The sequence below is a fragment of the Pantherophis guttatus genome, chromosome 1, assembly GCF_059756535.1.
Source record: "Pantherophis guttatus breed Tessera chromosome 1, ASM5975653v1, whole genome shotgun sequence".
Lineage (NCBI taxonomy): Eukaryota > Metazoa > Chordata > Lepidosauria > Squamata > Colubridae > Pantherophis > Pantherophis guttatus.
Window position 1 is genome coordinate 76,639,645 of NC_142063.1, and position 27,575 is coordinate 76,667,219.

Below are 27,575 nucleotides of genomic sequence, written 5' to 3' on the forward strand. Positions count from 1 at the left end.
TCAACTGCCTGAGAAAACTATTGTTTTAATATTCAGAAAGTTCATATCAAGAGATATAAGAAAATGTATCATGTGACAGCATGTCTCTTTTATGTAGAGATAGAATACTAGGAAGGGATATTTTTGCTGCCTGTTAATTAATTATCACCAGCCAGCTTGGTACAATGATTAAGGCATCAGACTAGAAACTGAGAGCTAATCTTGCCTTGGGCACAAAGGCAGCTGGACGATCTTGGGCAAATTATTGATTTTTGGCCCTAACAAAGAGGCAGTGACAAGCCACTTCTGAAAAACCTTTTCAAGAAAACTGCAGGAACTTGTCTGGACAGTCTTCAAGAATTGGAAATGATTGAACCGAAAGGGTAAAAAATATTACACTTGTCTTAAAATCCTTAATGGGGCCAGTTTAGTAAAAAATAAGTCACTGTAGTTCTAGTCTGCATTCCTGCATGATATTTTTTTAACTGTGGAAGTTGCTTGTGGAAACAATTTCAGTTAGTCAGGAAACAAAAAATCCCATCTGTTACAATTTATAACTTTTCTCTGTTGAGAAAATATGAAACAATCTTGGTGATATTTTTTAAAAAAAGGAATAGATGGAAATGTGCTCTCAAAGCAGAAAAGATATAAAATAGATACTTTGTATTTCACTGTTTCTCAGCCTTGGCAACTGTAAACTGTTCAGATTTCAACTTGGCTGGGGAATTCTGGGAATTGAAGTCTACTCGTTTTAAAGTTGCCAAGGTTAAGAAACATTGAGGTACATAGTGTTTTTCTTCAGCTGAATTCTAGTACTTAAAACATCCTTGTTGCTTTCTGTAAGATCATCCCAATTTAGGTATGAATGTTCCATTCTAGAAAGCCTTACATAATCTGATTCTTACGTAACTCAAAATTGGATCAATGGTCTTTCAAATCAGTGCAATTAAGAGTAAAATAGCATTGAAAAATGTGAGATAAAGCAGAAGATTTCTGCATAATAATTATTGCAATATATGACTTAGAAAGTCTTTGCCTTGTGACAGATGTGTCCAAATTTAAAGTTTCACTTCATAGTATTCATGTTATCTTGCATTGTTTGCATAACAAATTTGTTATTACCATGCACATTTAGATATGATTTAAAAAAACATTTGGATAGTTCCTTATTTGAACACTTGTAACTTACTATCATGATATCTACAGTAATTTGGATCTTCAGTTGTACTACTGTGGAAGATTCCCAGTTCTGTTGAGTAAGTTATTTCACCAGGTGTGTTTGATGAACAACCTCCCCTCTTATTTTTAAATCACACATAAACTTAGAAAACAGTATAAGAGTATAATACTTTGTTCAGTTAAAAGCACAAAAAAGCTAAAAGCACCAACAACAGAATCATAATACTATGATAAAATGGTTTAAGAATGTCAAAACAGGAAACATTGGGGGATCATGATAGGGGTGCATGTGTGTGCCTGTGTTCACAAGATCCTAAAGAAGGTGCTAATGAAGTATTTAAAGGGGGGAAACCTTCTATAATTATAATTAGTGCATTGATTAGTTATGTGCTATCAAGTCAGTGTCAACAGTGACCACATAGATAATATACCTTCTCCAAGACGGTCTACAAAGATTTGACCTTTCAGGTCTCCCAGTGATGCAGTTATAACCAATGTAATTAAGTATTTCTTCTATCTTTTTCCATACTACAGACTTCTCATGGGCCTAGGTGTTCGCATCATGTATTTAAAATATAATAATTTGTGCCTGATCAATTATGTCTTAAATGAGAAATCTAGATTGATTTATTCTATAATCCCTTTGTTTCTTTTCTTGGGTACCTATGGTATACTCAGGAGTCTTCTCCAACATCAGAGTTCAAGCATATCAATCTTCTTTCTATCTTCAGAGTCCAACTTTCGTTTCCATTAAAGAATGCATTTGCTGTTGGGAAAATCTGTCTGGCATTACAAAACAAAAAGAACTGCAAATAGGCCTCTTAAAGCAAATCATAATTAAATAGGTAGAAGGACAAATAAAAGATAATTGCTTAGATCATCATTTAATCTAAAAGCCAAATGCTCTGTTGGGATTATCTATAGTTATAATATAAAAATGAAATTGCTAGAATCCTGGAACATGTGTTTTTCATTTAACTCTAAATGTAGTTGGAGTTTAAATTATTTTTATAATACAATTTATTAGACATGAAAGATGTTATGTCAGAAAGTGAGTTTAAACCCACTAACTGAAGAAAATAATTGGCATTTCAGCCAAGACTATACTTTTATTTTGAAAAATGTATTTACAGTAACCAAATCAATATGATACAATAATTAAACAAACTCTTGTAAAGGGGTCAGTCATAAAGAGTTTTTTTTTCCTTCAAGGGTGGATAATAAAAATCCATTGGAATATGGCTCAAATCTTTGCAGTAATGAATGTGCTATTGAACAGAATTCTGAATGAAACTTAAATTAACTGACTTTAAAAGCCTCTGTATTTAATATGTAGAACATATTAAATATATGTAGAACCCTATAAATATATAGGGGTTGATAAACATATTTTGTCCATAAAAATGTGGAGCAGGTGTCACAAATGGGTAACTCTGCCAGATCCCTTTTAAGGATCTTTACCTTTCTGCTGCCTCAATCTTAAATTCTGGGAGTACAAGATGGGGCTGAACAGCAAATCCCCCTTTCGCAGTACTAAACTAAAAAAAAATCTCAATTTTCCTCCTTTTACAGGATAATGATGTTGATGATGTTATCCATTCTTGGCGATTCTGTGCGCTAGATCTCTCCACATCTTCTGATCTTGCACTCCTTTTTTGAGTTTTTCTATGCTCTGGCTGGTATCAACTGGTGTCTTGGTGTCTTGTTTACCAAGATAAGTAGACACAAGCAGTTTAGAATTACTTGGGACTAGTATAAAGACAGCAGCAGAGTAACAATATATAAAGGATTTTTATTTTAATATAGTAATTGATTGGGGAATGAGATAATTGAACCAAATTTTAGGAAGGCAAGTTCTGTATACCAGTCATTGAGCAGCAAACAAATACCTAAAGGAACAGAAAATGTGAACGAAGTTATCTGTTTGTTTGTTTGTAAAATTTATTGGCCACTCTTCTTACCACAGGGTAACTCTGGGCAGCTTAGAATATTAAAAAGTTAAAACTGTACAAAACCTAGATTATATAAATAAATATAACTATAAAAATGGGAGAGAGGAAGTAGGATGAGAAGGGGGAGAAGATGGGATCTGTTATTAATCTATCAACCATCCCCCAATGTGAAACTCTTCCATTGGAACCCCAAGCCTGCTGGCAGAGCCAGGTCTTTAAATTCTTGTGGAAGGTTAGGAGGGTTGGAGCCAACTTTATTCCAGGAGGCAGGATGTTCCAGAAGGCAGGTGCAACAGCAGAGAAGGCTCTTCTCCTTAAACCCACCAGCTGGAATACCCTGGCCCACAACGTGCCTCCTCTGCCAACATGGCTCGAGTGGACCAATCTCAGTGGGATGAGATGGTTCCCATGTGGAGAACTGCCCATATGAGCAAACCATGCAAAAAAGGAGTAAAATGTTTCTATCTAAATTTTCCAGACAGTGATAGCGCCAGAATTTTTTCAGTTTGGAAATGTAGATAAATTATGTCTTTATATCAAATTTTGATACTTGTTGAATATTCAGATTTATTTTAGCATCGATTCAAGATGTTTTCTGTTTCTTGCTGGTCATCAAATCTTTTGCTACGCCTATATGTTATTGTATTTCCAGTGATTTTACTAATATACTGTTCCTAGGAAATTTAATTCATTTTTTTTTCATTGTTTCTTCTTCACCATGAGAACTTCTCACTAGGCTCTTTTCACAGCCTGGTGAGAGACCTGCCTAGGCTCCTTCATATCAGATTTAAGAAAGAATCATAAATTATTCCCTTAATCATTGTTCTTCAGCTTCATATGTTTCAGGAAGGGAAAATGATACTACTCTTAGGCACAGTGGCTGGCTTGAGTCATTATCATTGATGGTGACCCTTAATGAGTATGGTGTGCTCTCCATAGGCATGAGCTCTCATCATTTGTTATATTGTGGGTGCCTTTACAGAAAGGATTTTATTTAGGTTGTCAGGGATTTCATTTATATTAATGAAGTTCTAGTTCCCATATGAGTACAGGTTTAGTTTTAATATCTGCTTGCATTAATATAAAGTTAGATCAGGTAAATAGCAGTTGAGCTGAGCCACTTAACTGTAGAAAATTGCAACTGTCAAAGGTAGTTCTTTTGTAGTTTATGGCTTTAACGAAGATCTTTTTAATTTGTCATGTTTTTATTGTCTGTGTTGAACTAAAAAGTTCTTTTTTTTCTTATTGAGAAAAAGATTAAGTGGCTTTTTGTTGAGGTGTCTTAATATAGTTAAGATAGAAAATAGTGAAATGAAACTGATAGCATTGAAGTAAATAGCTAGGAAGCTTATGTGTTTCTGCAGAAAATGGCGACTTGCTTTCTGTGAAAGAGTACCATGTTTCCCCAAAAATAAGACATGTCCGAATAATAAGCCCTATCGGGCTTTCAGTTCGAGAAGTTTGATTGAACTCGCGAGAAGGCTTTCTTTCACAGTGTGTTTCCCTGGACACAATGGTGAGGAAAGCGACGGAGCTTGAAAGGTAAGACCTACGTCCCGCTTCTCGTCCGCCCCACCTGCCACCCCCAAATTGCACCCCTAAAGGGGACGGGTGGCTAAGCCAGGGGCAGGAGCCGTGTCATGCTCCTGACAGGAGGGGGGCAGAAGAGACGGCAAGGGGAGCCAGGTCTCGCTGCACACGTCTCACTTCTCCCCCGCCCTACCTGCCACCCCTCTCGCTAAAGAGACGGCAGGGAAGGGAAGCAGCTGTTGCCATTGGAGTGGGGTGGGACGTGTTGGGCCACAAGACACGCATTTTACCTTTCAAGATCAGTTGCTTTCCTCACTGTTGTGTCCAGGGAAACACACTGTAAAAGAAAACCTGCTCACGAGTTTGAGAAGTTTGATTGAATTCGCGAGAAGGCTTTCTTTTGCAGTGTGTTTCCCTGGACACAATGGTGAGGAACACGACAGAGCTGGAAAGGTAAGACGCGTGTCCCGCTTCTCACCCACCTTACAAATTGCATCCCTAAAGGGGACAGGTGGCTAAGCAAGGGACAGGAGCCCTGTCATGTCTGGCGAGGGGGGGGGGAGAAGAGACGGCAAGGGGAGCCACATATCGCACCATGCCTTTCGCTTCTCCCCTGCCCCACCTGCCACCCCTCTCGATAAAGAGATGGGGAAGGGAAGCAGCTGTTGCCATTAGGGTGGGATGGGATGTGTTGGGCCGCTCGGCCAGTGCAAAGAACAGGGAGGGGAGGTGACAGCAGCAACAGGACATCCAGTCCCACGCTCGCGGTCTCCTGCATCCCCAAAATAATAAGACCCCCGATAATTTATTTTTATTTTATTTCGAATTTATATACCGCACCTTCTCCCGAGGGACTCAGGATGGTGTACAGCCAGATAAAAACATACAATACAAACATTAAAAACAATTAAAAGAATATATATTAATTTGGCCCCAGTTTAAAATGACAAACCAATTAAAAATTAAAAATATTTAAAAGTATGTTAAGCCAGCCCGGCTTGCTGAAAAAAGAAAGTTTTAAGGGCACGGCGGAAGGCACCGAGATCTTGGATTCTCCTTATTTCTGGGGGCAGTTGGTTCCATAGGGTAGGTGCCCCCACAGAGAAGGCCCTCCCCCTGGGGGTCAACAGCCTACATTGTTTGGCCCGATGGCACCCCAAGGAGACCCTCTCTGTGGGAGCGCACGGGTTGATGGGAGGTTGTCGGTAGCAGCAGGCGGTCTCGAAGATAACTAGGTCCTATGCCATGGAGCGCTTTAAAGGTGGTAACCAACACCTTGAAGCGCACCCGGAAGACCACTGGGAGCCAGTGCAGCTCGCGCAGGAGCGGTGTTATGTGGGAGCGGTGTTATGTGGGAGCGCCATGCAGCTCCCGTAATTATCCGCGCGGCCGCATTCTGGACCAGTTGGAGCCTTTGGGTGCTCTTCAAGGGGAGTCCCATGTAGAGAGCATTGCAGTAGTCCAGGCGAGAGGTGACGAGGGCATGAGTGACTGTGCACATGGAATCCCAATCAAGAAAGGGTCGCAACTGGTGAATCAGCGAACCTGACAAAGGCCAAGCCCTTATTTGGGGGGGGGGGTCAAAGAAAATAAGACCCTGTCTTATTTTCGGGGAAACTTGGTACATCATCAAAGCAGCTCTAATATCTTTGTAATATCTTACTAGAGTCTAAACACACTTCTCAGTGCTCTTATCTTGTACACCTATTTAAGAAGACAGTAGTTTATTAAATGAATCTGGTTGAGACACAGAGAATAAGAGGGGTAGATATCAAGGTAGAACTTTTAAAGACTTTTTAAAAAATAATCATTTCCCATTAGCTTGGTTTGACTTGGTTAAGGCAACACCAAATTATATGAATTGTTCAAAAATTATGAAGATGGTCAGCATAAAGAAGGGAGTAAAGAAGAGACGATCTATTAATATAATAATCAGAAGGAAGGTTAGATGGGAAATGAAAATGCAGGAAATTCTAAAATATGAATATTTACAGTTCTTCCTGTGAGTAGAAATTTCTGAAAAAAGATATGAAGGATTTTAAAAGATCAGGAGAAAAAGGGGAGCGGAGAGGAGTCTTTCTATAACATTAATGAAGATGAAGATGCAGGCAGCCAGACACTGGCATTAAGGGATAGAACTCAATGGTTAATCCTTTCTTTGATATGTTCTATAACTTATTATACTAGCAATACTCAGTTTTGCATACTACTTCCATATAAGAAAATTCAATTTTTGTAGTTTGAGCATACATACAAAATCCAAGAACTTTTGACATACCTGGATATGGCAAAGTGTTATCTTTGACACTTGCTAGGGTAGTAGTTCCCCAAACAGTGCTGATGTGCAACTCTGGAGGTCCTCCTGGATTTGCATTTCCTGCTCCAAAAGCAGGTGGCAGCTGTGTTTGGGGGTGCCCATTCCTGGCCCGGGAGGCTTCCTGCCTGGATTATTGCAACACATTCTACACAGGGTTGCTGTCGTAAGACCATCCAGAAATCACAACTGGTCTAGAAGGCAGTGATGCATACAGTTCTGGGTGTTCTATAGATTTTGCACCATTTTGCACCATAGCGGTGTGAGCTTTCTGAGCTACATTGGCCTCCAGGGGTTTTTTTCCTAAGGGAATTCAAGAAGCTGGTTATTATTTTTGAAGCTCTAAAATGATATGGAACATGTTATTTTCTTTCCTGGAGTGTATTTTGCCTATCCACCCAAGTCAGATTGGGTTCATTCCAGATCCCTTCCCTTTAATTTTGTTCTCCACCGGGACCTAAGAAATCTGCTTTCTCCATTGCTGCTTGTCCCAATACATCCTTCCCCTAGAAATCCACTATGAGCCTTCCCTCCTCATCTTCGAGAGGATCTTGAAGAGCTGACTTTTACTGTGTGCGCTGTGGTAGAATAAAGTTGGAAAACAGTACAATGATATGTGGATGTATAGGAAAGTATTATCCTGGGGTACTGGGGTTTTTTATTGTGGTTTTTTGATACTTTTATATGAGTGGCTATATAAGTCTTATAAATAAATAAATGACACTTGTATTAATTTTTTTCTCTATGTACAAGTATGTTTTGTTTACAAAATTGTATTTATAGACATTGCTGTTGATATCCTGAAAAGAAAGCAAGAAAGCAATGGCAAACCATTAATGAAAATGCCAAGAAAATTTCATGAACTTGTTTAGGAAATTGTCACGAGTCAGTAATGTAAAGAAGGCACACATTCATTTATTCACAGACACACATGAATGCGTATAGTTACAAGGTTCTTTAAGCTCATGAAAAAAATACAAATCTGTATCAGTTGTACTACAGATGAGAGATGGATAAATGATAGTAATTGAAAGGTGCATTTGGTGACACATGGCACCAAAGAATAATGGGAAAATACTGTTTTATAGTGTGTTCTAATTGTTGATTGGTGAATGCTTTGAAAGCCAAAATGTCACTTTCATCATTTAGCAAAGAATGACTTAAGTGGTTATACTGAATCCTCACTCCCATTGCATGCTTGAATTTGAATGTTTGCACAGTGTATACAAAGAGTTACAATTAATGGAACAGGACAATTGTAAATAACTTCACAAATACATCAGAGTGAATCATAAAGACCTCAGCAGGTTTTTGCAGTTGACTAATTTTGGGTTTAGAGATTATTTGTTTGAGATTATAAATTTGAGATTATTCTTATTAATCTCTGTACAACAAGCTGTGTGTAAATCAAAGTGAAAAAAATGATAGAAATGCACACTCTTTTTGATTACCTTCTATTTTCCTAAGCAGCAAAGAAAGAGGAGGGGGAATAGCTCATGTCAGAAATCTGAACTGATTATTGTAGAAGAGTAATCCATGCTTTCTGTTCACATAGATTATCAGTCTGTGCTATCAGATCTTCATCTCATATGTATATTGTGTTTTCTTTGAGGCTAACCCACAAGAAATACAATTTTAGTACAGTTTATACAACAAAATCAAATTGCCAGTGTAAAAGTTGTCATTTATATGATGTTTTGATATTAAATTAACATAAATTAATTTAGCCACGAAGAACAAAACTAAAGCTTTTGTTTCTTTTTTAAAAAAAACTATACTGCAGTGATTATTTTAGATATTTTACTACATATAGCAAATAATGACGCCCACAGAATAGAAGGGTGGAGATCCCAGCTCTCCTGTCCAAGAAGCCTTCTCACTTTTCATACCCTTGTCTTCTTGTTTTGATATTGGTGATGTAGTTCCTTTTGCCATAACATGTTCTCTAGGAGTTATCCCATTAGCTTACTCTCATTTAGGACTGTTATACTTTGTACTGCTTGTTTGGTAGATAAAAATAAAACATGCAAGTAATGTTGATAGTGGCACCTTCTTGGTATGAGATAAAGAAACATAATGACTAAGATTCAGTTCTTCCTCCCCCACCCTTTGACAGTTAAATCAGTAACAACGAAATAAAATCAGATCTTATTTTTTAAAAAAGATAAAATGTAAACATTATGTTGGACTTCAAATATTAACATGCAAAGATTCAGAATTGAAGAAAATTGCAGAGGGGCTTACATCATGGTAATACGGCAACTCGCAAATTAATTGTAAAAGAAATCCAAAAGAAACTATTGTATTCCATTCAAAAGCGTCATTGTTCTGCTACAAATGAAGATCCTTCCGCCCAGACTATACAAGGGAATTGGTGATACTTAGAAGAATATGCCAAGGAAAAGATCATATCTTCATGAAAGGTATATGACAGCTGAGCTTGTACAAAGCGATAAAAAAATGAGACCTCACCTCTGCTTAAAAAAAACAACAACAGAAATTGGTATAGACAATCCTCATTTAGTGACTAACTCAATTAGCAAACCATTCACATTTGGGAGTGATGAAAAAATAATTTTACAACCAATCCTCACATTTATGACCTTTCCAGGTGTGTAAAGCAAAGCAAAGCTGAAGTAAGATCATAACACAGTTGCGGTTTCACTTAGCAACCCTTTGCTTAATAATCAAGTTGACAGTCTCAAATGTAGTGTTAGGAGGGCTACCTGTAGGCTACCCATATTTGCCTGCTTCTATAAAATAAAGTTTCCTGAAACAGTACATATTTTGCCTCAGTTTTCTGGACATCTCCGACTTCTTGGTATTAATCACAGCTTGTCGATACAACAGTAAATTGTCATTAATCAGTATTAATGAGAGGCTGCTGAGGACTGTGGAAGCCATCTACTTTACACAGCCTGTCTCTTCTTTTACTGCCTTTCCATTTCATTCTCTTACAAAGAGAAAAAACTTTTTTATATCCAGCAGAGAGAGGATCTCAAATTAATGTGTTTCAGTCTCCATGTGCGCAAGAGTGAGCTAATTCTCTTTCCCTGGGATGAGAATTTTGAATCTGCAGACAGGTTGCACAACACCATCTTTTATTCATATGAACCAGCTACATAAACACAGTTTGAAACAGTTTGCTAAACCCTCTTTAAGATCAACTACAATTGTATGACTTGCATATACTGTTAATTTCAGTCAATTGAAAATGGAAATAAACATTTCTACTTTCCTATTCCTCAGGTGCACTGGAAGAAACTGAAGCACATGTACCCATGATGTTTTTAGATTATCCTAGATTGCAGTTCAAATCTACACACCTAGTGATTCAAATGCTGCCCATCTCATATTCATATTGCATATTGTAACTCTTACAGTTTCTATTGTTGCATAATACAGCAACTGTAAATTGTCATTGAAAATTAGAGGGCAAGTTAACAAAAGAAGTAATTCTCTTTTGTCTGCTTCATTTTTCTATTGTGGCAGACTTGTAGCAGAGAACAAAAATGGATCTGATAGACTAACAGAATCCTGAACTGAAAATCAAAGTGTGGAAGGTTTGATTATACAAGAACTAGAGCTCCCTGCATCATGATCACTTCACTCTTGTAGAGGCACATTCTAATATATGCCAATGTGACCGTGACATAATTCATATAAATGTTTAATTATGTTTAGAGACATTTTTTTTGAATGATTAATATTTAGAGGCATTTAAATTATAGGAAAACATCCTGTAACTTCCAGTGGTGGGAGACTATCGCCCTATTTTTGGTTGAAAGATTGTTTTCACCCCTTCACTCTTCTGTCATATATTGATAGGGGGTGGTGGTTGGAGCAGGGTGGAGGGGGTGAGCTGTAAAAAGAAATTATCTTCATTTCTGTCATCACCCACTGTTCTATTATCCAGTGATAGACAGATGCAGGAAAGTTGCCAATCAAACCCACGTTTACTGCATTTCAATTGCCCTTCAGCATGTTGAAATCTAAAAACCTTTGAAGAGAGGTTGTGATGTCTCTCCTGCAGCAGTGGCAAGCACCAGGCTATTGAATATCTGCCTTTCATCACCTTTCAGTCTTCCAGGCAATAGAAGCTTCAGAGGTCTCTCAAACAGTTTGTCAAACGATTGCTGGTTCCTGAAAGAGTTGGATTTGCATGTCTAACCCTTTATTGATGTAGCCATTGCTTAGTAAGCTGCCACATATCAGTTTACTTTCTTGTCACTTTTCTTACACGTAGGAAATAAAAATGATAATACAAGGTGCTATGCTGGTCTTCAATTTCTCCATTTATTTAAAATGAGATAAAATGTTAACTTGTAATCCATCTTCCACTAAATGTGTGCTTTACCATACCTCTGATTTGATGATGCATAATAAATCTTGACTTAGATGAGTAATGTACCATGGTGTGATATTTTGTTAAAAGCAACCGGAAGGAGCTTAATAACTACAATTAGAGCTAGTCCTTGACTTACAACCATTCATTTAGTAACTGTTCAAAGTTACAACGGTACTGAAAAAAATGACTCCTGACTGTTTTTCACATGTACGTCATTGCAGTTTCCTCACGGTCATGTGGAAAAAAATGCCCATTATTCCTATTCTTTCCTTTACCAGTTAGCAGTTTATAAAATGACAGATCTTATTCCATGACTGCTAAGTTTACACAAGAACCTTTGATGAAGATTTTTGTCAAATGTTTGCCAAAAATCCAAATATATACTGTACTATCAACAGGGTCAGCTCCATACACACGCTTATTTGCACTTAAAAGAATCTAGCAGCTTGGTGAGACAAGACTACATCGTCATCTTGATGTTGATTTTTATTCAACTTTTGCTCTGTGTGCTTAGGTAATTTTTAAATAGAGGTTAAGGCACTAGGACTATAATTTCTCAGTTCTCCTTTGGATCCTTTTTTAAAATTCTTTTCACAATGTCTACTTTCCACTCCCCTAGCAAGCAATCTGAGGGACAGGTTGCATATTTTTGCTAAGAGAGCAGTAATTTCACATTTGAGTTTTTTAAGAACTCTTGGTGTCACGAGGACCTAGTGATTCAAGCAAATACATAACTGAATGAGGTAACTTTCATGTCCCTAACTTCAAAGTCATTGCAACATATCAATTAGTTGGGGTTTTTTCCCATTAGAATATTCATTCTTCTAATGCAAACAGTACTAAATTATTAGAAAACATCAGGAATCATTGTAACTAAATTACCTTCAAAATGTATGGTATAATGGGATTGAAATAATATAGTCTTCACCCAAAGGAACAAGCATTAGGGAGTTACAGTCCTATGATTCTGGCACAACATTACCTCTGCTCAGAAGTGTTTGTTATGCACTGAAAGAATACGAGAGAAGAGGGGTCATGGCTGACTAGTTCCATGTTGATATGGATCCTCTTTTTGCTTTCATATCTGCAGTAGAATTTTTTTCAGTGAAGCAATCTTCTTTCTTTGCAAAAATTGTAGATGTGGATGGCGGGGATGTGAGTTGTTTTGTTGCTTTGAGTTGAGGATGGTTCTAGATTGATTAATTCTTTTTTGGCATCTAAATTTCTTCTCTTGCACCCATAGGGTTATTTTGAATAGGGTTAATGCGTGTTATTTGTTACCCTTTTTTATTATTCATATTCCTGTGCCATAATTCCTTGAATATCACTGATGATTCATTGTTTTAACATTTGTGTTGCTGCTTGTTACTATTCTTACTCTAATTAATATCCTAAATTGACATATTTACTTAAAGGTTTCATTTACAAAAAAAAATGATGTATGATATTTTAAAATATAAAAACTTCAATATATTAAAATCATTTTGAATGAAGAACTTCTATTGATATAACATTTTGATACCATTTAATGTCTTTTTTCTTTTCTTCTAATTACATGAGGCTTTTTTTTTTGTAAAAACCAATAAAATTAGTCATTGGACCTTGACTTCTGAGTTTTGAAATTGTTAGTATGTTTTGGGTGTCATTCATTTGAATTTGAAAGTTTCATTGACTGTTATGTTCTTATTTTTGTCCCTAGGGGCTGTAATTGGAGATGGACAGTCTGCTGTGGCCAGCAATATTGCGAACACCACATACCGGCTCCAGTGGTGGGATTTCACTAAATTCGATTTACCAGAAATAAGCAATGGTAAGTGGGAAGGCAGAACTACTACGGTAATCTCTGAAGAACCTCTGTAGTTAAAAACAACTAGGGATGTTCACAGAAGGACAAGCTTGTTGTTCCTCAAAAGATAACAGATATGTTGAAGCTGATTTTACACACACACACACACACACACACACACACACACACACACACACACACAAATTTAATCCTTTACATTCTTAAAAATAGTTGAAGACCTGAAAGAATTTTGTTTTATATGTGGGTTATATCTATTAATATTTACTGTACTTGAAATCACAACTGAGAAATGTTGATATATATATCAGGTTGACACATGAAGATTCATATAAAAGCCTATGCACAGGAATCTTCTCAACTAACAGTTGGGACCTGAGATTTAAATTAGGGTCAGTGGTACTCAAGGGAATGTTGAATTTAATTTTCTTGTGGCTATATAGGGACTGTAGGTTGATCCCCCTTTTTGCTTCACCTCCAGATTTTGTCATCCCTTCTACAGTTATTTGTATTAAAATATCCACAAACCTTATAAATTAGGAATTCTTTGTCATGTACCATGAATCTTACAATCTGACCTAGGAATTGTTTGTCATATCTATCCATGACATCAGCCTATTTACCCAAAATGTTTGGGCAATATATTAATCTCTGTATTTCACTTAACTGTGATACAGAACTAGGAGGAAGAATATACTGTAGAGGTTATTGCAAATTTAAAGATCTAAGCTCAAATTATGGTTCTGAGTTTTTTGGACTGAGTTGCACACTAGAAATGATATTCTAAATGCACTAATGTTCAAATGAAGTGATAATGAAGATAACAATATCATCCTTACTCAATTTCTCATTACCGCTTGCAGATATAACTAGTAAATGAGCTGTTTGGAAATGTAGTTCCTTTTCTTTAGCCCAGCTTTCTTTCAGGAAGATAATACAAAATACTTTATATTAATTAAATAAGCCGTTAAGTAAAGTACTCCTGCTTTTAAAACTTAACTGCGGGTAATCCTCAATTTACAACCATTTGTTTAATGACCATTAGAAGTTACAACGGAACTGAAACAAAGTGACTTATGACCATTTTTCACACTTAAGACTGTTATAGCATCAACACGGTCATGTGATCAAAATTCAGATGCTTGGCAACTGACATGTACTTATGACGATTGCAGTATTCTGGGGTCACGTGATCCCCTTTTGTCTGATAAATAAAGTCAGTGGAGAAGCCAGATTCATTAAACGATGTTGCTAACTTAATTTGCAGTGATTCACTTAACAGTTGTGGTAAGAAAGGTGGTAAAATGGGGCAAAGCTCACTTAACAAGTGTGCTGCTTAGCAGTGGAAATGTTGGGCTCAATTGTGGTCGTAAGTCGAGAACTATCTGTATTCCAACATAAAACATTCCCTGACCTTACTTTATTAATTTCAGTAGTTTTATCTTTACCTACATGACCCTTCACAGCAGTACAAATTCTAACATTGCCCAGCTATATTTAAACTAAGGGGAAAAAATATCCTTTAGGACCATTAAGTTGGTATATGAGGGCTACCTAGTTTGATTTAGCAGAGAGAAACTATCCATTTAGCCTTACAGGAAAGCTTAATAAAATTGTATTCTATTGGTAACTGTGCAGGATTTAACTGCACAAATTTAACCTAACTGTTGCTCTGTAGCCAATTTAGAGGGGGGGGGGGGTTCACTAAAAAATACTCTACTGGATTGAGAGATGTCCCTTGTAATGCCTTAAACTGAAATAATAGTTATTTTTCATTTAGAATCAAGCATAGCAGTCCAATCTTTGAGAAAATCAGCTGCTTCTGGGAAGAAGATAACAAAGTCAGCTTCAATTTGAACTTGCATAGAACATCTTTCAGCTCTTTCATACTGCTTTGATAATAGAAAGCTTGACAGCCAGAATTTAATTTTTTTTCACCTTGGAAAGCCATATTTGTTTCTCTCATAATAACAGGAAATTTTTTTCTTAGTTAAAAAGTTCATAAAGGCAGGTAATCTGGGATTATGTTAAAAAGCTACTGACCAAGCATATTTAATTCAGAAATAAGGGGCATTTAGATCTTCCATCTTTTTAATATCTGACAGAAAATCCTGACAGTAAACTTATTAAAAATGGAAACTGCAAATTCTGTATCAGATGTTGCTGACCTTCATAGGAAAAAAGAATATATTTTCTGCTGTGCCTGGAAAATAAGTGAAATATGTGATCAAAGGCATTTTATCTAGCTCATGATGAAACCTATAGTAATGAAGCTCTTATAAGACTCCTAAAGTAAAAAGTACAAATAAAATAATGTCTAAGTATCTTCCTTAAAAAAAGATATGACTTTTAGCCTTAAATATTTAATCAAACTGTTTTCAATATGTTCTACATGTTCCTGAAAGTTGTCAATGTTATTCCCAGACAGGGCTCATCCATCCATCCATCCATCCATCCATCCATTCATTCATTCATTCATTCAATTTATATAGCCACCCATCTCACATACATGATTCTGAAAAACAATAGTAAAAACAATAAAATACAAATGAAACATTATAAGAGAAATTTTGACTAAGGGACAAATATGAAAGCTGGTAATATTGTCTGATCGTTTTAGAATACTAGCAAAAAATACCGACATAATAGCCATAGAAATATATATATATATGTATGACTGAGAATTGATTGAAAAATGTGTCTTGTTTACAAGTATTCAGTGATGTCCTATTTCAATACTATAAGTTATTTAAGTATTAATGAGAACTAAATCATGCATACTATGTGTAAAATTTGATTTATTAAATCAGGTTTGGGAGTTTTAACATGCTGTTTCCTAAATGTATATACTGTCAGGTTTCGATGCTTCTCCTCCCTTTATTATATGTCAGTGCTGGGACGCTGACATATATGTTATTTGATAATATTAATTGTTTAAACATAATTTCAAAATTCTATTGAAAAGATAACTATTTGTTATTTGTGGATAATCTTATTTTTTATTACAAAGGCACACTTTTGTAAAAGAAACCATAATTAATTTTGGAATCAAGTAGTAATCTAGGAGATGGGTAATACAAAACCTTCATCTTTCCCCTTTAATATATCCTCAGAGATTACAGATCCTGTAAATTTCTGAAAGCTTAATTTATTCATGGAGGAAATTTCATAGATTTTCTGTTTTCTTTGACTGCCTGTACATGTTTAGTTTTAGAAGTCAAGTACAATATAGCAATAACATTTAGATTTATATACCACTTCACTATGCTTTACAGCGCACTCTAAGCAGTTTACAGAGTCAGCATATTGCCCTCAATAATCTGAGTCCTCATTTTATCAACCTCGGAAGGATGGAAGGCTGAGTCAACCTTGAGCTGCTCAAGATCAAAGGAATCAAACTCCTGGCAATGTGAGCAGAGTTAGTCTGCAATACTGCATTCTAACCACTGCACTGCCACCTCCTTCATTTAGAAGTCAATTAACCAGGCTTTCTTTTAAACAACAGCAGCAAAAAAGACTGCTTTCTAAACTCTTGAAATACTTAGAATTCCTTAAATATCTGGATTCTCAGAATGGTTTCACAATATCCAGTATGGCAGTAGAGTGAAAAATAGAAGGCAGTAAGTTTGGCTTTTGTAGTGGGCTTCATAAAGGTGATATCAACTGATATTCATTCCAATGGTTAAGTTAAATATTTTTGGAATTGAATATTTCTGAATAAAAATTTTAATAAGGCTTTTTTGACATATCTACTCGGTCATTTTGGGAAGTAGAAAAATGAACTAATTGAATCTTCTGTTTGATCTTATGATATGTTGTATGATCATCCAACAGTCAATTTAGGCTAGGGAGTAGAAAATAGGTAGGGGAAACAAGCAAGGAAGCATTCGCCTTGAAAGCCAGAAGTCCTGTTCCTTAGATTTCTGTTCTTTTAAAAAAACCTTTTTGACTAGTCCCGCTAAAGTGGATGAGTCCAAAGGATTATCCAGACTACCTTGTTTCCATATCAGCTAGCTAGATTCTGAAGAAACACCCGTTGGCATTTCTTTTTCTTTAATTTAAATCAGAATAAATGTAAACAGATCCTCCAGGCTGATCAGCCTTAGCTTTAATCTTGTTCAGTCTGTTACCCTAAGAAACAAATCCTGGAATATATATGCATAATATCTAAAGCTAGTAGTAGCAAACACATGTAACAGACAGAACTGCTTGAAAATGAATTGAGCAATAAAATCTATCCAGATGGTTAGCAATATTTAAACCATAGCACAAAGCTCTGGAAAGACCATTGATATGGTAAAGTGATAACTGTTCAACACAAGTATAGTTAATGCTAAAGTTTTGGTGGGGTAGCACATGAACCCCTCCGAAAAGAGTTTCTTTCTGGTTTAATTCAGAACAGATACTTGGATACTTTCTGCTTAGTTGCAGGAGACAAATTAAATAAAAGAGGTATTGGTTTTAGAAATATTTTCAGGTAGTTCGAAAAACTGTGCATGGTGAGAAGATCATTAATAGTTGTAGAATCTGGATTTGATTGTAATTGCATTTAAATTGCATTTAAGCAAATATGCATAAATTTAACGTGACTTTGATCTAAAATGTTAAAATATTTGCTGTTTGCATTGCCTGCTTCTCCAGATTATAGATCTAATGATCATATTATATATGACTATAAATACATTATATTGGATGTTTGAGGTAAAAATGTATCAATAGTAGTCCACAGCCATCATTTGACAGCTAGACAGACATCTTGTCACCATATTATAATAGGTCAAATTTTAATAATAATAGTGATTTTGTAAATGCTCCTTTTGCATGCTGCTCAACAGGGAATGAGGTGCATAACTATAAACCACCAATTAAAAAAGTGAGTTGTTAAGAATAATTAGTGTTGTTGCTATTGTTAATTTCTGTGTTAGCTAAGGAATGCAAGGTACTAAGTGTATTTTTCATTGACAGTTCTGGACCTCCTTCAGTATTGTGCATAAGTGTTTAATAAAAGAGAATTAAAGCTGAATAGTGCTATTGCAGCACTTTTCCTGTTGAAAACTCTTCATTCTCAGAAATGCTCATGTTAGCAGATATTATACAAGTAATCCCCATTTAACATCCATTTGTTCAGTGACCATTTGAAGTTATGATAATGCTGAATGAGGGATACTTACAATGGGTCCAGATAGTTGTGGCCATTGCAGTGTCCTTGCAGTCATGTGATCATGATTTGATGCTAGGCGACCAGTCCACAATTACAACATTGCAGCATCCCGGGATCATGTAATCACTATTGCAACCTTTACTGCCAGCTTCCAACAAGCAAAGTTAATGGATAGAAGGTCACAAAACATATGACTCTGGAATCCTGTGACTGTGTGGGATCCGCCCTATGATGGCAACTAGGATTGCCAGAACTACTGTCGTAGGTTGGTGTGGTTATATAGCATCATGCTTATGACCAGTTTACTTAGCGCTGGAGTTCCCAGTCCCAATTATTATTGGTAAGGGAGAACTGCTGGTAATAATTCACAATTTTAATTTACCTAGCTAGAACAAGCACTTGAAGACTTCTGGTCATTGTAAACTTGAAGTTGAAGTCCATAATATAATGTTATGTAAGTAACAACAAAGATAGTGAATGTTAGGAAAAATTAAATCGGCAGAACAGAATGCTTGAAGATAGATTGTGAGTACAATGAGAAACAAGTTCATTGAGACAAAGTCATCTACTGATATAGGATTGATAGGTGTAGTGAGCGCATAGTAGGGAAACTGAACTGATACAGGTAGTTGTGCACTTACAAACACAATGGAGATTCAACACAATTGAAAGTCGAGGCACCACATGACTGGACTCAATTTTACAACTGTTTTTACAATAGTCGTAAAGCGAGTCACCGGATTCGAATCACAACTGCCAAGGGGAGTTCGGCAGTCATAACTTTGAGGACAGGTACTAAGTAGCTTTTTAAAAGTATGTCATAAGTTTGAATGGTCATTAAATGACTGCTTATAAGTCAAGAACTACGGTATCTATATAGGATTTCTTTAGGAAATGGAAACTAAGAGGCAAATAGAGTATATTGCTGACAAAGGGGATATCACCAGTAAATTTGACTAGTGATCTATGAGGTAAAAAGTGTAGCTAAGGAAAAGATGGGGGGAAAAAACAGTAAGGTACAGAAAAGACAGTAGTGAAAAACAAACAGCCATAGAAAAAAGTTCCTATATAAAATTAGCATGAAAGAAATGGGAAAAAGAAAACTTTTGGAAACAAAGAATTCTGAGTAGGAATTCAAGGAGCCAAATAAAGCAAGACTTTTAGAAGGAAAATTAAAAACAGGGTGCTAAGAAAACAGTGGGTAGGTGCACACATATAAACTCCTGATTGGAGGTCGTTGACTTAGCACAATATTTAAACCCACCAACTATGATTCAGCTTTATTTATAAATTGGACTAGTATGGTTTACTCAATAATTATCTTGACTCAACATGACATATGAATTCATTAATAAATGGTGGAGCCATGTTATGAAAACTCAAGGTCCCACAAGTTGGGTGGAGAGCTATCTTCAAACAGCACTTAAACAGCACCTAAAACAGGAATATCTGGATTGTTAACAGGAAATTGAATGTGTGAGATTGTTTTCAAAGCAACTAGACTTTGTTCCAAAAAACAAAAGGATAAATATGAGTGCTGGGATTTTCTTACAGAAATGGTGTGTATTTAGAAAGCATGTATGGAAACTGAAATTTCTCCAACTCTTCTCTTTAGTACTCTGAAGGGAGAAAAACTACTGTAATACTATATAATAGGGGTCCCCAACCCCTGGCCTCTGGACCGGCACTGGGCTGTGGCATGCCAGCAACTGGGCCACGCAAATGAAGCCCCATCCGTGAGATGCAGGCAACTGCAAAACCATGCCCCCTCCAGTCCGCAGAAAAACGTTTCTCCATGGAACCGGTCCCTGGTGCCCAAAAGGTTGTGGGCCACTGCTATATAAGATCCATGTTCATTAATATGCTCTGTTACGAGCTATTATATTAAAGTCCCAAGACTTCAAATGAGGATTTATTAACTTCTATAGCATTTGTTGCAGATACCTTCAGATGCTCATATTCTAGAATTTACAGTCAGCTGGTGGATATTCTCATTCATAAATACCGAGCATTGTTGTAGCAGTGAAAAGGTTGTCTTAATTCTAAGCTACTCCTCCTTTTCTTGGAAATTTAAAGAATTAACAGTACAAATATTGAAGCTAAAATAATATATTAATTTTTAAAAAAGGAAAAATAACTGGGAATATATAAATTCAATTGCGATCTTAAGGGGAAAAGGTTTTATTCATCTGAATTCTGCATTACTGGCTAACACATTTATATAGATAACAAGTACTCTTTTAGAATTAATTTAGTGATACTAGAAAAATATATAAATGTTCTGAATTAAATTCTAGACTCTTCTCTTTTTCCCCCCATGCAGCATCTGTGAATGTGCTTGTTCAAAACTGCAAGATATACAATGATGCCAGCTGTGATATTTCTGCAGATGGGCAGCTTTTAGCAGCTTTCATTCCTAGCAGTCAGCGGGGATTTCCTGATGAGGGGATACTCGCAGTCTATTCCCTTGCACCACACAACTTGGGTGAAATGCTGTACACCAAGCGATTTGGTAAGAGATTGTGTGTCAAAGATTTGGGGAAGCTATCAAGACCTTTAACAATATCTTAGAAAGTACATTTTTTCAAATATATCAAACTGATATATGTAATAATTGCAAGGAAAAAGTAATCCCAACTGTAGATTGATTTGGTAGCAACAGAGTGGTGAAATAGGAATATATACCATGTGATTCCTATGATGCATTTGCTTAACTAAATTTGATCTTGAACTTTTGCTACTGCTATTAGTTGACTAAGATGATATAAGCAAAGTATTTTTTAAAAGATTAATAGCAGTCTACATAAGGGAAATGGAAAAGGAAGGAAGGAGGATCAGAGGCAAGGATTCATTAATGAAGGTATTTGTTATGTTTTGCTTCATACGTAGGTCCCAATGCCATTTCTGTGAGCTTGTCCCCAATGGGCAGGTATGTCATGGTAGGATTGGCATCTCGTCGCATCTTGTTGCACCCATCTACAGAACATATGGTGGCTCAGGTTTTCAGGCTTCAGCAACCACATGGAGGAGAAACTTCAATGAGGGTAAGTGGTATTATCTGTTTAACTACCTGCATAGTTTTATTTGGAAACAGATTGGTATATTAATGAACAAAGTTCTTTAAAAGATTGTGGAAAATAACAGTCTTGGTTTTTCACTATGCTTGCTTTTCACTGTCACTGATTTTTGCGGTTGTTATTAGAATAAATAGACAAGTAGCAGGAATTACTATGGGAACATTACTATTGGTAGAAATAGTATAAGAATGAAATATTACCACCAGATGAATGTTTAATGGAGTATATTGTTGTTTAATAGATTCTATGTTAAATAGGGGTAAATAAAGAGCAGACATCCAGTCCAAACAGGATTAATTGGTTTACCTTGAAAATAACATTTGTCAGTTATTCACTTAACATTGGTTGATATTAATGTTAGATGTTAGTGTTTGGAAATGAAGTGCTTCTTCAGAAATCACAAAGTATTATTAGCCTTCAAATCCTACATTTATTAAAACATTTTTATTAGAGAATCTGTATGTGGATTTTGAACCCTTTAGATCATATTTTTGTATGATTGATCCTTCCTCTATATTCTTAAAGGTAAAGGAAATTGTAAATATTAAGTTAAAGTTCTTGCTCAAGCAGGCAATTTATTTAATTGGAAATCACCCCAAATTTTATTAAATACTGAATGAAGTTTCTTATTTTATTTGTGCACTTATAATTCCATACTTTTTTGGACCTTGAGAATTTTATCAAATAGCTTCTGAAAGAATAACGGTGTACTAAATCAGCATGAAAATTAATTGTTAAATTGTTAGCAAAGTAAATTATAATTTATGTGTTACTCCTCAGTACTAAATAATTCTCAATATTTAAAAAAATGAACTTGTTTAAGAACGTTTGATTTCTTTTGGTATTGTGAAAAGCCTATAAGGGAGTTCGTAGCAGAGAGTTAGGATATACTACTTTTATCGTCTTGATGGCAACATTACACTTTGCATCCTACCTGAAAGCCTACTTTGAAGTATGCAGGGCTGTGACAACTTTTTGAAATTATTATTTTAATTTTGTCACTTATTATACTGTGATGTGTTTTATATTGTTACTTTGTTTTATTTTATAAGTTCTAAGGTATTTTTGTAATAGCAGCACTAAAACCAAGCCTTACAGTTTTATTTTTTGTCAGTTGAGAATGATAAAACACTGAAATTCAACAGCCATAGCTCCATCTACTGATAAAACAACACTATTTAGTTTTCAAAATGAGCTACAGTTGGCAGCAAACGTGGGAAAATAAAAGTTGAGAAAAACAAAGAGGGTTAGAGAGAAAGCAAATAAAGAAACAGTCGAGCAGAAATTGTAAAAGATACAGAAGGAGGAAGGGCATTATGGAGAGTTAGGAGAACATTTGAATAAATTGGGGTTGAATTGGAGGCAGCTTTGATGAAAAATAGTGGGGATTATGGGATTTCATCAAGGCTTCCTCTGTCCTAATGGAATTCCCTTTATATAGAAAAATACTTTTATCTCTTCAGTAAAAGTACCTCACTAAATTTTCATTCAAAAACAGGGGAAAATGCTCGGGTTTTTCTTTCTTTGTGGATTTAATCACCTACAATAATATTGATTTCAAATATTGTAATCCGTAGCTCAAGAAATTGTTATCCAGGTTGTCCATTCAAAATATAATAATGCTACTTCAAACTTGTTTGCATTGAATTTTCATTGATCGGCCTTTTCCTAGCAACAGATAAGATTATATAGAATTATGGGAATGCAGAACTTAGAAAATGGCACAGAATAAAAAAATAAATTACAATTACTGTTTGAATTGAAATAAAGGTAGATCTCTCAGGGAAGGAGCTCAATATTTGGATTTTAGGACTTAAACTTGAAATGGTGATAGGAATGAAATATTTCTGTGGGGAAAATACTTTTCTTCTGAGAAATTTTTTTGTTAATTGTACAAAAATAATGTCAAAATGATACATATTAACCTGATTTTAGTATCTGTTGATGTTATTGAAAGCAAACAGAGGTGTTTGAAAACAAGAGCAGTGTTTCTTGGTCTGATCCTATGGTGAACATTCTGGGCTCAGCATGTTAAAATTTCAGGAAATGCCTCTGGATTTTGGGAAACTAGACTCTGATGGCAGATTATCCCTCCACGAAAGAGAAACAATTCTTTGTATGTTTGTTTCTTTTTAAAAAAATATAATCAAAACTTGGGGTGCTGTGTGTTGTATGAAGAAACATCACATAATTACAAAAGCAGTTTACACAAATAAAACAAGCTTAGACAATGTAAAATAATAATAACTACTGTGTTTCTCTGAAAACATGACCCACCCCAATTTTTAAGCCCACCCCTAATTTTTTTGGGGGGGTAGGCCTACTATTACCCCTATCCTGAAAATAAGCCTGGGGGGGGATGGGCGTGGCCAGCACGAGTGGCAGCACTGGGGGGGGCAAATGTCCGGCTGCAGCCCACTGACCCCTTGAGGCAGTGCAAATACCACTTTTGCCCTTTTCTTTCTGGGCGCAGTGCTTCTGCTTGTTGGGCCACTTCCCCAAAGCCAGCAGCTCTGTGGCCAGCTGCTTTGCTTTTTCCCTCTTTTTGGGAGGCTCGCAGGAGGCTTTTTGGCAAAAGGGAGAAAAATGGGGAGTGGGGTTTTCCTGCCTGCCATCCTTCCCTCAGTCTGTGCTGAGCTTGAGGAATGGATGACAGGATCCATTCCTCAAGCTGGAAAAAACCCCTCTCCATTTTCCTTCCATTCACTAAAAAGCCTCCATTCCGAACGCTGAAGGTTCGGAATGGAGCTGACGTGCATCCATCCAAGTGCTTATTTTCAAGTCTAAAAGAAAAGACTCAGTCGTATTTCTGAGAAACACAGTTATAATTGCATAACAACATCAAATGAATATTTTTTTAAAATTTGATTTATATGCCGCCCTTCTCCGGAGACTCAGGGCGGCTTACAATGCGTTAAGCATTTGTTTGATTGATTATTATTAGTCCATTTTTAAGACAGGTTGAATTGAAACCAAGATGGGTAGTTCTTGCATAATGACCTATCAGTGGCCATTCAAAATTGTGATGGCACTGAATTAAGGGAGTTACAACTCCTGCCTGAAATTACGATTGTTACAGCACCCCTGCTGTCATCTAAACTCGATTGCTCAGCAGCAAATTTTCTCTTACTTCAGTTCCCTGTCCCAGACCCAGATCTCCATCTAGAGTCTAGACTATCAGTGGTAGCACCGAGGCTGGGCCTCGACTTCAGCCCTAGCCCCACGTCTGCCACTCAAAAAGGCTTGCACATTCCCCAAGGCACAATTGCCCCTGTAACCCAACCCCCCTCACCTCCCAAGAACTGCTGTGCACTATTTACTTTCAGGCAATGTCTTTCTGTTGACAGCCTGGCCCATTTTTCAATTGACTTTCTTCCTGCAGGCTTCCCAAAAGCGAAGACTTTGCTAGTAGAAAGTTAGCTAGGAGCATTGGCAATCATATCATTTTTTTTTCAGGTTCCCCATTGACTTGTGGGAAGCTGTCAGGGAATGTTGAAAATGAGGATCACATAAGTATGGCACTGGTGCTGAACAGCAGTAGACCAGCGGTGCTGAAGGAGCAATAAAATCCCTAAATTTCATTCTGTCAGGGAGTGCTGAATCCTGACAGCATGCCCTAGGATGGCAAAGAGGAATCTGACTAATGGCTGGACACTTTGGAAAACATTCTAGAATTATAATTACAAGACCAATAAAATACGAAACCATGCCCTTTCTACTTATCATAATTTCCTGAAGTTTCCATTTACTTTGACAGCAATTGTTCCCACCATAAATTTAGTACTGCTGAGAACATACCAACATCTTCTGTTCTGGTAAACTCTCCTAGATTTCATTCTTTGTTCTATTATTAGACTGTAAACTGTTGGGAATGAAAAGAAATTAGTACCTTAGAGCTGTTTGCTTCATGATTTAACATTTGGAGCAGCCAAGCAAGGAACTCCTGTTGGTGATTATTCTTTAATGCTATATGTAATATTCCAGCATCCAATTAATTAGATTTCATTAGAAATAAAATCTAGATACAATTTGGTAGATATGATTATTTCTTATTGGATGTATTTTATAATAAAATGATATGTATTTTATAATTTTAGGGATCTACAGGAATATTTTATCATTATAGTTTAAAACCTTCTGGGGAAAAAATTGTTCTAGAAAATCTGTCACGAATAAAGGCGAATATACATATCCCACAACAATGTTGCAGGATCCAATCTGGGTAGGTCACTAGGATCAGAGGTTTAGTCTTCCAAGCTTTCGGACTCATGCTGGAGCTCTTCTTCTGGAAACTTCTCTCTAGCAGAGTGTGTGCTTTGAGCTGTTCTATGTGTGGCAGCTACAAAGATAGTTGGATGAACAGGTACAAAAGCAACCGGGGAAGTGATTAAAGCCTGGAAAAAGGGACCCCACATTAGTCAACAGGAGTGCTGATTTACCACCAGTTTATCAAGTACTTAGGAGGCAAGGGCTTGGCAGCACAAGCAAACAACAGCCAACACTTAATAGCCAGCCAACAACACTCCAATCAAAATCTAAAAAGCCAAACAGGCACCATATAAATACCACACACAGAACAGCCCAAAGCACACATTCTGCTAGAGAGAAATTCCTGAAGATGGACTATTAAAAGTCTGAAAGCTTGGAAGACAAAACCCCTGGTCCCGGTGACCGACCCAGATTGAATCCAGAAAATCTGTCTACGCATAGTATAAAATAGTTGTAGATGATTTGTGGAAAGATTTTCTAAGCTGTAGATTAATTAAGTATTTATCTTAAACTTCCTTCTTCCTATCAGTTTATTTCAGGATGAATGCAGCTCTGATCATTTTGCACATGTAAACAATAATCAATTTATTTCCTAGATTCCAAGCCTATATCAGTTGACAAGTATATATGACAGTTACATTGCTGTTGTCATTCTTTTAAAAGAGTTATTGAACAATATAACTGAGTGGAACTTTATTCATTTAATAGTGTATGCACCTTGATGTCAAATCTTACATAGCTTTGATGATATTACATATCTTTCATATCAAACTAGTCTGAAAAATCAATTTTATTTATTTGTTTGTTCATTGCATTTATATTCTTGTCTTCCTTTTAAAAACGCAACATAGTTCACAGAGGGACACCTTTATTATTTTCTCATAGTTGCAGTCTTGTGAGATAGCTGCCTGAGAAAAAGTATCTGATCCAGAGTTACCCACTGACCATTATGATCCAGTGGCTTGAACCTAGGTCCCTCTTATCCCAGTCCAGTCTCTAACTGTTCTAGCTTCCCTATTATCCAGTGCATTCAGAAAGTATTCAAACCCCTTTCACTTTTGTCAATTTTGTTACGCTGCAGCCTGATTCTACAGTTGTTGAAATTCATTTTTTTCTCATTAATCTACACTCAGTACCCCATGATGACAAAGTGAAAACAAGATTTTAGAAATGTCTGTAAATTTATTAAAAAGAAAAAACCTCAAATAGCACATTGGCATCAGACCCTTCACTCAGTACTTTATTGAAGCACTTTTGGCAGCAATTACAGCCTCAAGTTTTTGGGTATGATGTGATTGGAGGATTTTCTGCTATTCTTCCTTGCAAATCCTCTCAAATTCAGACAGTTTGAATGGCAACCATCGCTGGATAGCCATTTTCAGGTCCCTCCAAAGATGGTCAATAGGGTTCAAGTCAGGGCTCTGGCTGGGCCATTCTAGGACATTCACAGAATTGTCCCTAAGCCACTCGTGTGTCATTTTGGCTGTGTTCTTAGGATCATTGTCATGTTGAAAAGTGAACCTTTGGCCCAATCTGAGGTCCTGAGCACCGTGAAACAGGTTTTCATTGAGGATACCCCTGTACTTTGTTCCATTCAGCTTTCCTTCAACCCTGACCAGTCTCCCAGTCCCTGTTGCTGAAAAACACCCCCACAGCATAATGCTGCCACCACCATGCTTCACTGTTGGGATGGTATTAGGCAGGTAATGAGTGGTGCCTGGTTTTCTCCAGACATAATATTTAGAATTGAGGTCAAACAGTTCAGTCTTGGTTTCATCAGACCGAGAATCTTGTTCCTCATAGTCTGAGAGTCCTTCAGGTGCTTTTTTACAAACTCCAAGCGGGCTTTCATATATTTTGCACTAAGGAGAGGCTTCTGTCTAGCCACTCTGCCATAAAGCCTTGATCAATGGAGGACTGCAGTGATGGTTGTCTTTCAGGAACTCTGTCCTATCTCCACAC

The 27,575-nt window shown here is 36.5% G+C and overlaps 1 protein-coding gene across 9 annotated transcripts in view; it reads left to right on the plus strand.

The window, feature by feature from the left end:
* AMBRA1 (autophagy and beclin 1 regulator 1) overlaps positions 1 to 27,575 on the plus strand; it is a 158,465-nt gene that overhangs the window by 88,294 nt on the left and 42,596 nt on the right. For all 9 annotated transcript variants that reach the window (XM_060687582.2, XM_060687581.2, XM_087883229.1 and 6 more), the window contains 3 exons: positions 13,002 to 13,112; positions 20,591 to 20,779; positions 21,157 to 21,311. In XM_060687582.2, the coding sequence (XP_060543565.2) occupies positions 13,002 to 13,112; positions 20,591 to 20,779; positions 21,157 to 21,311 (455 nt within the window). The remainder of the gene's footprint in view (positions 1 to 13,001; positions 13,113 to 20,590; positions 20,780 to 21,156; positions 21,312 to 27,575) is intronic.